Source organism: Eschrichtius robustus, chromosome 3 (genome assembly GCF_028021215.1).
Source record: "Eschrichtius robustus isolate mEscRob2 chromosome 3, mEscRob2.pri, whole genome shotgun sequence".
NCBI classification, from domain to species: domain Eukaryota; kingdom Metazoa; phylum Chordata; class Mammalia; order Artiodactyla; family Eschrichtiidae; genus Eschrichtius; species Eschrichtius robustus.
In genome coordinates this window covers 124,013,045-124,028,810 of record NC_090826.1, presented here as the reverse complement: position 1 = coordinate 124,028,810, position 15,766 = coordinate 124,013,045, and the positions used below count along the sequence as shown (strand labels likewise).

Genomic DNA, 15,766 nt, shown 5'->3' with positions numbered 1-15,766 from the left:
TGAGTGGCCACTGGCCATTTATGAGGTCCCTGAGGGCAGAGAAGGCTTGGCACAGTATCTGGCACATGACAGGCGTTCAATGTTTTTGAATTGACTGCCTTCCAGCTGTTCTGAAGGTTAAAGCAGGACTTGACTTGCTGTGGCTCACTCTTGCCATCTAGTGGCCAGTTCTAAGAGAAACAGACCACAGATGGAGCCGAGTTTCCCAAGCCAGTCTGGCTGCAGCATAGTCACACCTAGTATACAGCCCATTTTTCTGGTCAGGACCAACTCAGACAGATTTCCGTGACACTCTTTAAAAATATGTGTGCATCTCATGCTAACACTGTGCCTGGCTCCAAAACAAAAGTCAAATAAATGGCCAACTATTAGGCACTGATTATGTGGACAAGTATTGTATGTGCAGGAGCACATGAAGGTACGAGAAAAGCACATTTCACAGTTCCTGAACTTAAAGAGCCTACAGTTTAACTTGGAGTAACACACTCCACACCCTAGGCATCCCAGCACACTCACGTACTTAGAACAATGGAAGTTTTGGAACTCCCAGTAAGACTTGATCCTGTAGACAAAGCAGAATTTTTCTGGAGGAAAAAAGTTTGAAAGAAACCAATGGGATACTTTTATTTTTTTCACTATTGTGAGTCAGATAAGCAGAAAACCCTCTTGCTATAAAATACTAGAAATTCTAGATAAAATACCAAAAAATGTCTTGCTTAATGCATAGTGGAGTACATAAGAAAATTAAAAATTTTTACAGGGGCCAAGAATAGAAATTGAAAACATAAGGATAAGATACTGTAGAATATCAACAAGCAGATTTGTAATAAGATGAAATAGTTTTTCTAAAAGCTAAAAATATGGTCAATGAAATTAAAAACTCAATGGATAAGTTTTAGACAACAGACTGAACATGGCTAAAGAGACAATAAGTGAATTGGAAATAGATCTGAGAAACTTTGCAAAAGTCGTTAGAAAAGGAAAAAATAGAATGAGAGTAAGAGACTTAAGAGAAAAGAATAAATGTAATACACGTAACTACAGATCCAGAGGGTTAAAGGTGAGGAGGCACATTAGAAAAGATAATAGCTATGAACTTTCCAGAATATATGAGACACATAGCTCTTGCCAATCAGGAAGCACAAGTAGGATAAATAAAAATAGATCCACGTCTCAACACTTCAAGGCAAATTGCAGAACATCAAAGACAAAGAGAAGTCTTTTTTTAAAAAAAGACAGTAGAAAAATATGTTCCAAATGTTGAGAGGAAATATACAGCTAAATTATCTTTCAAAAGTGAAAGTAAAATAGACAGTTTCCAACAAAGAGCATACCACTAACACCCTTTGTAAAAGTATCACTAAAGGGTGTGCTTTAGAGAAAAAATTGAATCTGGAACTAAGAAGAACAATGCAAAATGAAATAGTGAACAAAGGCATTATAAAACTCTGGGTAAATATAAAACAAGCACTGACAGCATAAAACAGTAGTGATTTTTTAAAAACAATAAATGATAACTAACTTAGGGGATATAAAAGCAAGGTGGATATAATGGAAAAGAATCTGAAAAAGAACATATATATGTATATCTGAATCACTTTGCTGTACACCTGAAACACTGTAAATCAACTATACTTCAGTAAAATGAATACATAAATATTAAAAATAAAAAATTTTAATTTTTCATTAAAAATTAAAAAGCAAGGTAGAAATAAAACTCAGTAATGCTGACATGTAAGCTGGACTGCGTGATCAGAGTTAAAACTTTCTAAAGCTCATATTGTTCAGTAGGAGATTAGAGATTTTTTTCAAGTCAAGTATGCCTGTCAGTTTTAAAAGATAATCACCAAAGTAAGAAAAATATGTGTAATTTCCAAACCTGTAGAGATGATGAAAGTGAATACAGAAATCTCAAGAACTTTTCATTAAATATGGTAGATTAAACCACTGTTATATCTCTGCTAGCTCCTGAAACTACTCTAAACATAGTATTAACATTAATAAATAAGTTTAGCAAGGTTGCAAGATAAAAAACCAGTATACAAAAATCCATAGTATTTCTATATGCTAGCAACAGACAATTGGAAATTAGAATTTTTAAAATACTATTTACAATAGCACCAAAAATTATGAAATACATAGGAAAAAATCTGATAAAAAATGTACAAAATCTGTAAACTGAAAACTACAAAGTATTGCTGAGAGAAATCAAAGAGCAAAATAAGTGGAGAGATATACCTTGTTCATAGGTTATGATGACATATTGAAGATCATTTAAAAATCAAAATGGAGTAACTCTGGTTCAAGCATCCAAAATGGAGCCAGATGGCCACTGTGGATGTGGTTTCAGACATGTTCCTGCATCACTGAGAACTTAAATTTTCTGAACTCTATCAAACTCAAGGATGCCACCAGTTGTTTTCAAAATAGTATTTGCTAGCAGCTTCCAGCTGCAATCTTGTAACTATGTGACCATTTCGGATCCCAATCGATCCTTGCTTAATAAGCACCCTTACTTCTTCCCGGCTCCAATCCCAAGTTTCGACAAACAATTTATATAACTTTGCGGTTTTTGCCTGTATAAGCCTCCCCCATTTTGTAGTCCACAGAATACAAATCAAGTGCTTCTTGAATCTGTGTCTCCCAGGCTATAGTCCTCAGCTTGGCTCAGATAAAACTCTTTTCTATTCCTATCATAGATTGTTTATTGATTATTTGCATTGACAGTCAAAAAACACAACATTGTTAAGATGTCAGTTCTCCCCAAACTAATCTGAGTCTCCAACGCCATCCCAATTAAGGTCCCAGCAGGACATTTTGTGGAAATTGACAAGCTGACTCTAAAATTCATATAGAAATGCAAAGGACCTAGAATAGCCAAAACAATTTTGAAAATGAACAAAACTGAAGGGCTTATACTACCTGATTTCAAGGCTTATTATAAAGCTACAGTCATCAAGACAATGTGGTATTGACATCAAATAGACAAATAGATCAGTGGAGCAGAGAGTCCAGAAACAGACACACAAATATGAACAGCTGATTTTTTGCAAAGGTACAAAGACAATTCAATGGAAGAGAGTCTTCAACAGTGGTGCTGTTGAAAAATGGATGTCACATGCAAAATAATGAACTTCCATCTATACCTCACACCATAAACAAAAATTAACTCAAAATGTATCACAGACCTAAATGTAAAACCTAAAACTGTAAAATTTCTAGAAGACAACCCAGGAGAAAAATTTTGTGACATTGGATTACACAAAAATTTCTTAGATATGACTCGAAAGGTGTAATCAATAAAAATTTTTTGATAAATCAGACCATCAAATTTTTAACATTAGCTCTTGAAATGACACTGTCATAGAACAGACAAACCACAGAATAGGAGAAAATACAATTGACCTTGAATAACACAGGGGTTAGGGGCACCAACCCTCCACGCAGTCAAAAATCCATGTATTGCCTTATAGTCAGCCCTCCACATACAGTGTTCCGTATCTGTGGATTCAACCAACTGGGGAATCTTGTAATACTTTGATATGCATTTATGGGGAAAAAAATCCACGTATAAGTGGACCCGCACAGTTCAAACCCATGTTGTTCAAGGGTCAACTGTACTTACAAAGCACCTATTTAAAAAGGATGTGTATACAAAACATATAAAGAACTGTCAAAATTCAATAAGAAAACAAACAGAAAGGGCAAAAATTTGATATACACAACATGGATCCATATCAAAATTATTCTGAGTGAAAAAGCCAGACCAAAAAAAAAGGAGTACATAGTGTATGACTCCACTTATATAAAATTCTAGAAAATACAAGATAGTCCATAGTGAGAAAGCCAATCAATAGTTACTTGGGGGAAGAGGAGGAAGGACGCTTATGAGGAAACTTCAGGGAATGATGGATATATTTACTATCTTGATTGTGATGATGGTTTCATGAATATATACATATGTCAAATTTTATCTAATGTAAACTTTAAATATGTGCAGTTTCTGTCACTTACAATAAACTTTAAATATGTGCAGCTTATGTCACTTATACCTTCATAACTCTTTTTTAAAAAACAAAACAAAAAATTACATTAACATCTATCATTTATTGAGAACTTGTCGTGTTTGATTGTTTTTTTTGCTTATATTATCTTTGCACATTTCTATTTTACTCAGAGTAGGAATGACTCAGCTAAAAGACCACATTTCTCAATCTCCCTAGCACGCAGATACGGACATAGGCTAAGTTCTGGCCAATGAGATATCAGCTGAAGTGTGTGGTACTTCTGAAAAGTCTTTCTTAACAAGAATAAGCCATGTCCTTCTTTTCCTCCTTCTGTATGGAATGCAAACCTGTTGACTGGAGCTCTAGCAGCCTTTTTGGAACACAAAGTAATCTTGAAAATATAAACCAAGTGCTGATAATAGAAACAGAGGCCTGAGTCCCTGACAACATGATGAAACCACCATGTCTGCCTTGAACTTCCGGTCCCTAGACTTGTTTTGTGAGAAAAATAAACTTCCTTGCTTAAAGCCAATTATTTGGGGTGCTTCGTTAGTTTGTTTTGTTGTTATATGCAACTGAACCTAATCCTAACTGACAGAGCCTCTTTCAATGATGCTTGGTATGTTGGAGCTACTTCTCAGACTTTGGGAAGGTTAGATCCTGTGACAGGTTGACACTTTGACCAGAGGTAAAGAAACAAACATTGTCTTCATGCTTCCTGAAGGTTCACGGACACTGCCCCAAAGCCACGCTCTCTGAGTGGCTGACGCAGGCTTTCACTCCATTAATCCACTTTGCTGTTTTCATCTGCTCTCACCTCCTTTCTGGCTATGTACAGACATCTTATTTTCCTCACCCACACATTGGTCTGAGTCCAGCTTGATCATTTCTTAATACCACTTTGGCCCAGTTACACTTTCCACTGAAAATAAATAACACATTTTATGTTTGTATGACAGCTTTTATTGCTCTAATTCATGTTATAGCTGTTCTTTCACATGATCTACTAAACCATTAAGTTGAGGAGGGCAGAGAGGAGTCTCTCATTTCTCAGATGGAGAGGCCTGGCAGGAGAAGTGATGTGACTTGCCAACATCCCAAGGAAAGAGTGGAAGCTCAGACCAGATGAGGTTCCCTGACTCTGTGCCCATCTTGCACTGCATGCAGAGCTCTCCGCCCTCATTCATTTATTCCCCTTTGTTTTTCAAAAGTTTGTCAAACACCTGCTCTGTGGCAGAACTAAGCCATGTCAAGCATTGGGTTGGGATACTAAGAGTAGCCAGACATGTTCTATGCTCTCAAGGAGCTCCCCATGCAGGAAAGACAACTTTTTACACACGCAGACAGTACCGTGGACAAGCATGCAGCATCTCTACCTAGTGACTGAGCTGAGGTGAAGACAATTCCCTGGTGTCTTCCCTTATCTGTATTCAGGAAAAAAACAGAAGATTCTGGGATTTCCCCCTTTTCTCCTTTCATTACCAGTCATTTCTGCCTTCCATTTCATAATCATCTCCTTTGGACCTCTGTGCGATAAATGGATTTTTTGTGTTCCCATCTATTCAATATCATCTCATAGATTTTGCCTTATATTCCTTTTCACAAGTTTTCTTTTTATTTCCCTCCACTCTGAATTGGTCATTTCATCCTCATCCATTGCTGAACCAACATATGTTCTTCCTGCTGTGAGGTGACCCTCCACTTCTGTCATCACTGAATTCCCCTTGAGCCCTTCACTCCTCTGGGATTTTCTCTCTTTGGCTGTTTTCCTAGCCCTCTTCACGGGCTTTCAGAGGGGGCACTCCCAACACTTAGGTCTCTCCTGAAGAACTCAAGGCCTTCGGGACCCAGGGCTGGAAAAATGTAATCTTTCCTGAAGGGTAACATAAAGGCAGAAGCCCCGCTAGACAAAGGCCTAACCAAGGCCTGGCTCTCTAGTTAACTAGCCATGACCTTGGGCAGGTCACTTCCTCTCTCTGGACCCCAGTACCCACTTTGGTAAAAAGAGAGTATTTAACGGGAGCCTTGCCTGACCCAGACACAATATAATTCTAACTATACTGACCTGCACTGTCCAATAAGGCAGCCACTAGCCATGTAGCCACTGAGCCCTTGAAATGTGCCCAGTCCAAATCAAGATGTGCTGTGAGTGTGTGGTAGACACTAGATAACAAAGACTTTGTACAAAAAGAAAATGCAAAATATCTCATGAGTAATATTTATGTAGATTACACGTTGAAATAATGGTATTTTGGATATACTGGGTTAAATAAAATATAATGTTAAAATTAATTAATTTTTTTTTACTCTTTTAAGTGTGGTTTCAAGAACATTTTCAATTACACTAGGGTTGCTCGTTGTGTGTCCACTGGCCAGCACTCAGACAGCTGTCACACAAGCCCAGTGCCATGGCTGGGTCCTGACTCACTCAACCCAAGACACATAGTAAAAGGGGACAAATTCATCTACCTTAGTCACCAGGTGACCTGGAAGATTTGGATCTAGACCAGTGTTTCTTAATCTGAGGATTAAGGACAGAAGCCTTGGGCAGAATTCAGGTAGTCTATGATCTTTAAAATTTACATCTTTATTTTCACTGGCCTCTACTTGAAATTTTAGCCTTTCCTTCCGTTATGAATGTAGGAAACAAACCACAGGAATGAATATTAGTTGTACTTGGACTTGTTTGTCAGCAATAGAAATCAGAGTTATGTTCCTAACACCTTACAGTTGCCGCAGAATTTCAAAATACGATTTAGTTTCATCACTATGATACCATGTAGTAGTTATTAGACCTGTCACTGAATCTTGTTATTTGATGTGTTAATAAAGAAGCACACGTATCACAGATTTGTTTTTATATTTTGGTAACTGTGTTTCAATATAATTTATTTTCTTAAATTTCTTTGGATGTTATTTCATACGTGTAAAAACATTATTCTGACAGGTGTCCTTAGACTGCTAGAGGGGTCCATGGCACAAAAAAAGACTGAAAAGCCTAATCAAGAAACACAAGGCACGTTCATCGGCTGGAGTACCGGGGGGGACCCCTAACCCTGAAGGGGCTGCTAGGACAACATAGGCTGTCCCACTGGAGAGGCCCAGTGCCCCCTCAGCTTGTTTGCCCCACAGACAGAATCTTCAGCTACAGAACAAGAGAACAAAATATCTGACCCCTTTGTTTTGGTGCCAAGGATTCTGGATATTCACCATTTTGAGGTCCTAAAAAGCACATCATCAAGTATTTGGATCCATTTAAAATAACTAAATGATATGTACAACAGGTATCCTTCCTTATTCCATCCCCGAATCCAACTGCCATCTCTGAGCCTCACACACCCCTGGGAGGTGTCAGGGTCAACAAGAGGGCCAGAAATGGGTGGGTTTCAGCCTGGGAGGCTCATAGCCCTGGGGGCGGGCTAAAGCTCTGAACCTATTGGGTTGGTCTTTGCATCAAAATACCCTATTGTGGTTTTGCTAAACCCTCCTCCGGCAACTCTGAGATTAGCCCTGGGGCAGGGCTCCAGCAGTAGCTACAGAGAAATCTGGTTTAGGAATTATTCCCCAAGCCAGCCAGCCTCTCCCAGATGCCCTGAGCTACTAAGAAAAAGCCTTTTAGGAACTCAGTCTCACCCACTGCAGTCCAATTACTAAGAGTATAAGGACAGCCGCCACTCCCTGGACACTTTACACGCAGGCAGTCCTGCCTGTGTACAAGCTCACATTCAACACTGAGCAAAGCAGGGGTCCTTATCCCTAGAGTACAGCCTGCACAAGACCACACAGCCGTTGCGTGAAAGAGTCAACATTTAAACTAGATCTGTCAGCTCCGCAGTGATTTCGCCCAACAGGCTTGAAGTCTCCCTTTGACTTGAAGCCAGACAACGCTGAAATCATTGAGCAGAAGGTGGAATCCCTTTTACAGAAATCAGCTGACCCCCAACTAACCAAATACAATTTTTAAAAGATGTTCGATTCTCTCTCTTCATTCTCCTGCCTTCCACCCACCCAGGTCCTTCTTCCTGTAGCTGCCAAAAAGAATCAGTCCAATGACAGTGGTCCGCCCCAACTTCTGCCACCAACGCCTGCCCTGGAGAAGCTCTAAAGGACTACAGGAGGAGGAACTTTTGTTTCAAACCCTGAAATCAAGTCCACTGCAGACCTACAGCCCAGTGAGTAGTAGGATCCGGACCCAGTTGTTTTGCCTCTGTGCCTTAGGTTCCTCATCTGTAAAATGAAGGGCTTTGACTTCAATGGCTTCAAAGAAAACCCTGAGGATTCTCAAGGGAGAAGCTGCTTTTCTGCTTTCCACATTAGACTTCAAGGAAGACTTCATGAAGGGCTCCATGACTAAAAGCATGCTTGAAGGCACTGGACTAGATGACTTCTAAAAGCTTGCCCTGCTCCCAGGACATCTTAGGAACTTTCCCAGGGCAGACATGCAGCCGTAGTTTAGTGTCCCCTGGTGCCGGGTTTTGGGGGTGGTGGGGGGTGTCTTACAACCTAAGAGGCAGTGCTGGACTTGAATGAGCTTCTGAGAAGCCTTTAATCCCCCTTTCCAGTCCCCATGCAGGCAGCGAAGGGCTTTAAACAGCACAGATGACATTTCCGGGAGAAATGGGCTCCCCAGTGCTGGTGAACATCACAGATTTAAACGGTCTACGTGATTAAATACACAAGGTCCTGGGTTTTCAACTCTGCCTATGCATCTGACTCACCTGTAGTTTGTTATAAAAGATCCTCTCCCTAGACCTACAGAATCAGAATTCTCAGGAGTGGATCACAGTAGTGTCTTTATCAAGCCCCGGTGATGATGATGGCCAGCTTGGGGAACCACTAGAGTAGACTGCAGCAACAGAGAAACTAAGAAGTAGGAGCTGATGCTCCTACCTGCCCTAGTGAAGGCTTTAATAAAGATCTTCCAGGAAAAAAAAGAAAAAAAAAAAAAAGAAATCACATCAGTAGTTAGACTTCTAGGCCCTCTAACCATTCTCTTCGAAACCGTGATAGCCAAGCAAATAGTATTAGTCCAGCAACCCAAGGCATCCCCCCACCCCCGTTGAGAACTGAGTTCCACCACTAGATGGCAGACACGCACCAGGCAGCCTCCTCCTACAGCATGTCCTACTTCCTAGCTTCCTCGGTAGAACTGGAGCAGGACCACATTCCTTACATACTTTGCAGGACTGTTTGAAGGCTGGAAAAGTCTGATGTGAGTGTTATCAGGAAAGTTGGGAAATTTCAAGAACTGAAAAGAAAGTACACGTTGTACATGGTGCTCACCGATAAAGAGGAATCTGGAAATATCCTCAACTCTAATTCCCTTAGTGAGAGCATCCTGGGCTTGTCAGATAAAACCCCATGAAGCACATGAGCTTGTAAGGCAGAGGCCAGGCTGGCTTTCCCTGGTCCAGGGCAGTCAGCACTTAACACCGTGGTGAACCCCAGGCCATTTTCACCCCCTGCATCACGGGTACCACTGACCTAGTCCCAGCAAATCCTCATTGTAAAAGGGGATGCCAAGCATGGATTGGACTGTGCGAAAAATGAGTTTGTGTAAGGCACAGTTTCATGTTCTCCCACCCTTAAGCTCCATCCGTTCATCTGAGGAGATATGTCTAGATAAATCTTTAGTCCTAGCTCAAATTGATTCAGTTGGCTAGTTTGTTATTTTAGTTCACGGTGTAATTGAAAAGATACATAAGCATATATGCAGGTATAGCCCAAGATTTAGCAGGAAGGGTAACTTCATTCTGGGTTTTAGCAAATGTGTTTAAACTCTGCTTTAAAATAGAAATCTAAACATCCCCCAGCACCAGACGATGACAGAAATCAATCCCTATGGTCCCATCCTCTCAAAGCTTTCCCACATCCTAGGTCTCCTTCTCCACCTCTCGTCTTTAAAACTTTTATGCAGGTCCTAACAGGTTTCTTTCAGTCTGAGCCGATGTGGTTTGATTAAAGCAGCACTCACTGGTCAAAAGGGTGAGTCCAGGATGCAGAGCAGAAAGTGGCTCAAAGGATGCTGTGACAGGCGGGTGGGAGGCAAAGCAAATCGCTCAAGGGCTTCACTGGCCTGCACAACTGTGCCTCAAATTACAACAAGGAAGCAGAACTGAATTCTGAGAAATGAGCAGAGTCCCAAGCAAAGCATCCAACTCCAGACGTGGTCCACAGATAGGGGAAATGTGAGAGCAATGCACAGAGCAAACTGGATCACAGCTAAAGCGGCTTGCACAACCATGACTCACGTCTACATCTGCCTGCAGGTAATAATCGAGCCTGATAATACACACCTAAGTGTTATGTAAAAACACAGCGGCCTTCTGAGGATGGATTCCTCTTAAATCCAAGTTCTTTTGGATCTGAATTCCTTGAAGGATTTGCCTCTGTCCTTGGAACAAGTGGCTGGAAATAGCAGGGCAACTCTGCACATCAATGAGGGTCATTTGGTGCCTGGGAGGCAGCAGGTGAAGGGATGAAAGGGAACCTGAGAAAAGGGGGGGCCGGGGGGAAGGGGTGCTACAAAGAGCACAAAAGCCAATTACTTTAATTATTTTAAAATCCTCGGTGGTGGGTGACCTAGATCTTTCAGTAACAAGAGATAGATGATTATCTGCATTTGATTGATGTATGACTATAAACTAAATAGATATAGTCATCCAGGGTAATCACACACACATATATGTATGTGTATTCAACTTGAAGTTGTTCCCATTGTCATAATGTCAGATTTCCTCCACCCAACCCCAATAAAGTTTTCTTTATTTAGAAGGTTTTGTTCTGGCTTTTATTGTGAAAGCTGAGGAAGGGATGGGGAAGGGAGGGCAGGGAGGGAGGAGACTGCACAAACCGGATGACCTCAGAGGGAGCAGAGCCAGCCAGAGCCAGAGAAGAGAAGCCTCCCAGGGACCTTGACCCAGCTTCAGAAGCAGAGCAGAAACGCACAAGTGCACACATGGTGACCTGGGTGCAGCCCAGGAGGGCAGGCATAGTGACAGCAGGCTGGTGCCCGTATCCACACAGCGAAGGCCTGGAGGCGCTACTTTCCCATCAGCTCGCTGGCCTCAGCCACTGTTCCTCCTGCCCAAGCACCACAAAGAAGGCAAGAGTGGGTTCTTTTCTGTTCAGTCTTTATTTACAGCAAAGTACAGAGTATGTGGTCATTTATGTAACTGCTAACAATAAAGGCAGGGCAGTAGAAAGAAAAGGGGGAAGCGCAAGCATCTAAAAGACAAAAAGAAGCCTACGTCTTTATTTACCTACTCACCCTGTTCCTAAGGCAGGACTGGCTAGGCACTCACTGCCTCTAAGGGTGGCCGGATGCTGACCTGTAACCAGCCCCCTGTCCCAGGAGGGCCGCAGAAGGCCCAGAGACCAAGATCAGAGGGGACTCAGCTCCAGGCTCACCTCGACGGTTTCCCCAGCCTGCTCTCCCTCTCGTTTGCTTGGACACCGAGACTTTCCCCACTCCACCCTGAGGTCAGGGTGAAGGGGAGGAGTGGCAGAGAGGTCCAGTCAGCCCTTCTCAGAAGCCCAGCCCTGGGACCCAGAACCTCCCTAGCCTGCCTCACCCACACGGTTGTGGACAGGCAGGTGGGAGACTCCAGGGCAGAGGACAACACTTCCCTGCAAGAGGCTACTACTTCCCTCCCATAGCCTCGGGCCCTAGTGCAGGTCAAGGATGTTAAATCAGGGAAGCCACACAAGGACAGCAAAGGAGGTGATACACAAACGAGCTGGGCTCCAGTCCCTCCCGCACACAAGCCTTAGCCTGACCTAGTGGCCTCATGAGACTGGCAACCCACCCTGGGCACAGAGACAAGTGTCCAAGCCAGCCCAGGAGAGGCAAGAAGCCAGTGTCCTTGACTGCCCAGCAGCCAAGACCACAGTGGGTTGCCGCAGAGACAACAGGTTCTGAAGGGTGAACCGGAGACCTTTCCCTGCCACCCTCCCCAGCCTGTTCTTCAGAGACCACTGCCTCTTTGAGGGCCTACCCTATCCATTCCAAATCAAAGGACACCTGAGGTCACAACACTGCATCTTCCGTACACACACTGCCATCTCTCTGCTCCTATTGGTCTCAGGCTGCCCAAGAACAAGAAACCCAGGGCAGCAGAAGCTCCACTGGGGTGAAGGAGCATGGGACCAGGCCTTCCCACGACACAATGCCTGTTCCCTAAACACATGGTCCTCGGACAACACCTGCACAGCTGGGAGAAGCAAGCACCACCGGGTATGTCTGAAGCCAGGGAACTCCTATGTACACACGACCAACACTGCCCCACTCTGCTCATCCATATCGCCTCCCCGGACAGCAAAGAGTACCCAGATGACTCACATCATGATTTCTGGCCTAATGACTCTATCTGACTCTCCAATGGAATCAGAGATCCAGTGACTCTTAAAATACCAAGTCCGGGACTTGCCACATAGAAAGCTCAAATTCAGATACTCAGTTGGCTAAACGCTGGGGTCACCACACAAAGGCAGAGCTTCCTGTCCCCTCCTTGCCCCAGACGTACTATGTCACAGAACCAGAGGAGTCGTCAGCACGGCCCAGTGAGCCCCCAACCAAGACACCAAGAATTGGTAATGGTTTTACCCAGAGGCAGGGCAGCCCTAGAGCTGCTTCCAGCGAGGACAGGGCTTCTCGGAGACACTGGACGCTTGGTCCCAACACCATGAGTAGATGAGGAAGCGGCTAAGTGAGTCAAGGCTCAGAGATGAGAAGAATCCATCTTCCGAGGCAGTGGGATAGACAGCCAAGGCACTGAATGGTTTGGCACCTGGGAGCTTCAAGTAAAGTTGACCATGCTACCATCGAAGGGCCGAGGCTCTCCCAGACAGGGACGGGCTTCCCCTGAGCACAGACAGGCCCCACCCAACAAGGCAGGAGACCCTTGGGTCCTCAGGATCCTAATCCAGGCCTGCCATCTACCCTTCATCTCAGAACCGCACAAGGCATGACTGGAAAGATAACCAATACTGACTCGGAAACACGCACTCCAGAGCTTGGCCATCCCGCCAGGTACCGGCCTTCAGAGCAGGCACCCCGGGAGCCTCCCCTTCTCCAACCAGGCAGCTGCTGCCCTTGGGGGGCTCCCTCAGAGCCTGCAGCACAGTCTCCAGAAGGTCTCAGGGGTGGCAAAGCCCTGCTGGGGATTAGCCTTGACTTTTTGACACAGCCCAACAGAGTTAAGAGTCAAATGGAGTCCAGAAAAGGGGAAGCAAACTGCATGGTGTTGTTTGCTTCCGTGTGACTAGAGTTAACTGCATCAGTTTATCTGAATGGCTCAAGGGGCTATGAAAGCAATGGAAGGAGAAGGGTTCCCCAGAATGTTTCAGGCTGTGGCAGTCACAAGGGAATAACTAAGGGCATAGCCTACCGAGCACTGAGATGGTCCACACTGAGGTGACAAGGTTCTGGCTCTTCTGCAGTTAAAAGGTGACGCTTTAGGCCTCTATAATCACACCTCTTCCTTCTCGCTTGGTCCCCTGCTTCCTCCACCCCTCCCCACCAGGAATCTTCAGGAATCTGTACTTCTTGCAAAGAAGGAAGTTTTCACCAAGAGGGAGCCCTCGGAAAAGCTGGAATTCTCCACCCCAAACGTTTTCAGCCTAAGACTCCAACTTGTGACTTAAAAACGCCACTCCCCTTCCCCACCCCTCGTGCCCGGCAGCTGCCATGTGACACGGCAGCCTGGTAAATAAGTCAATCAATGTGGCTGTGATGCTGCCAGTGACGGTCCCTGTTATCCCCACCTCGCTGCAAATCCCCACGCTTCGGGGAACAAAAGCTACAGGCTCCCTACACGGCAGAGCTCTCTTGCCACCCTGAGAGGGGCAGGCTGCCAGCAGAGGTCCTCAACCAAAGCCCAGACTGCAAGGTCCACTGTGCACTCCACAGCTTGGAGGACAGCCCAAGGAATCTCATGGGTGACCTCCCTGGGAAGCACCAGCATCTCAGACGATACGACAGGCATAGTCCCACTCCCTCCTTCCCCACTCAATCAGGAAGCGACCCCATCACATCCCCACCAGGGAAGGAGAGCGAGGCAGCTCTGGCTTTCGGAGAGACTGAGAAGCGGTTGAGTCAGGAAGGAAGCGTGGAGCTACCAGAGCAGCCAGAGGTGGGCAGGGGCAAGAAGAAAACGCAGAAGACTCGTTCCCCTCAGTGGGCCCCTTCCCTGAGTTTGATTTTTGAGTTGAGGTCTTGCCTAATTTCAACTCAAAAAAAAAAACAGAAAAGAAAAGAGGATCTCTCATCAACATTATCCTGAAGCTCCAGCACCAAGAAGGTGGCATCTGGCCAAGGGAAGCGATCAAAAAGTTCCAAACTCCACTTCCAACGAGTCCCACAGACAGTGAGAGCCGCGAGCCGTGAGCCTCCCTCCCAGATGCCTGAGCCTGCCCCACCTGGAACCCACCAGGCAACTTCCCTTTGGTGAAACTCCAGCTCCAGCCCCCAAAACACTCAAGTACAGGCCCTCCTGCAGAATACTTACGGCAAACAGCTGTACAGTATTTGTACATTTACACAAAAATAGATCCTTTTCTATATATATATATATATATATATATATATATATATGTATTTATAACTGGTTACACGTTGAAGTCATAATTAGGCATCACCAGTAGTAGTTGGCACAGTTTGTCATTTAAGCTCAGGGTCAAGTTCTGTTTCATTTCGCTGCTCCGAAGTACCAAAAACAAAAAACAAAAAAACAAAAGGCATTTCATCCCCATGGTGTTTTCTTAAATACAGCAATGTCATAGGAAACCATATGTATAGATGCACAGTGCCTCCTGCCCCCTCCTCCTGTCCCTTGGAGATCGGGGCCAGGGGCTGAGGAGACGGGGGTCAGTGCGGCCGGCTGCTGGACTCCGAGGCCAGCCTCTTGCGTGAAGGGGTATAGCCATTGAGATAGCCGTTGGTCTGCCGTTTGGAGATCCCTCCGTTCAGGATGTCCTGGATGTGCTGCACGATGAGGTTGATGGCCACTGTGGGGCAGAGACCAGCAGAGTGTTAGGGACACGGGGAGGGTGGGAGCACGTCTGTGGGGCCGTATGTCTGTTTGGGTGGACGGCACTCAGGAACCAAAGGCTAAAAACTGTTCCAGGAAGCTGGCTCTGCCGCTTGCGAGCAGGTCATGCCACCTCCCCAAACCTCCATCAGGGCTAATATGACCCCCGCAGGGGCATTCTCGGAGTAGGACAATGTAGGACGTGATCAGAGGCACGGAGTGGATGAAAGCAATCGACCCAAATTCTGGACATGAGGTCTGGCCTTCGCTCTGACACCATCAATTAGCCGTGAGACCCTTCCACTGGGTCCCCATCCCATGCAGCTCCCCATCCCAAGGACAGGGACCCCACAGAAGGCCCTCTCCTCCAAAGGTCAAATGGGACTCTCTTTCCTTAGCCTTGGAAATAAATCATATGCTTCAAGTAAATGATCAATGTTAACATCACCAAAAATGGGATGAACATCAAGTGCTCTCTGAGGTGATGCCCCAAGAACACCCCTCCCCCAGGGTATTCTCCAGACTACATAAGCTGAAGCTAATCATGAGGACACAAAGGCAAACCCAAGCTGAGTGCCATTCTACAAAACAATGGGCCTGTACTCCTCAAAAATATCAGTGTCAGAAAAAACAAAGAAAGGCTGAGGAAAGTTAAGGAGATTAAGTCAATATTAATTGTCCTGGATGTGATGGGTGCACTGTGGCTATGTAAATGAAAATGGCTTTGTC

General features: G+C 44.6%; 1 protein-coding gene across 3 annotated transcripts in view; it reads right to left on the bottom strand.

Annotated features, from left to right (window-relative positions):
• Nucleotides 1-4,947: 4,947 nt before the first annotated feature.
• The window catches only part of UCK2 (uridine-cytidine kinase 2), an 85,848-nt gene continuing 75,029 nt past the window's right edge, over nucleotides 4,948-15,766 (bottom strand). For all 3 annotated transcript variants that reach the window (XM_068541184.1, XM_068541186.1, XM_068541187.1), the window contains one exon: nucleotides 4,948-15,014. In XM_068541184.1, coding sequence (XP_068397285.1) covers nucleotides 14,875-15,014 — 140 coding nt within the window. In that variant the 3' untranslated portion in view covers nucleotides 4,948-14,874. The remainder of the gene's footprint in view (nucleotides 15,015-15,766) is intronic.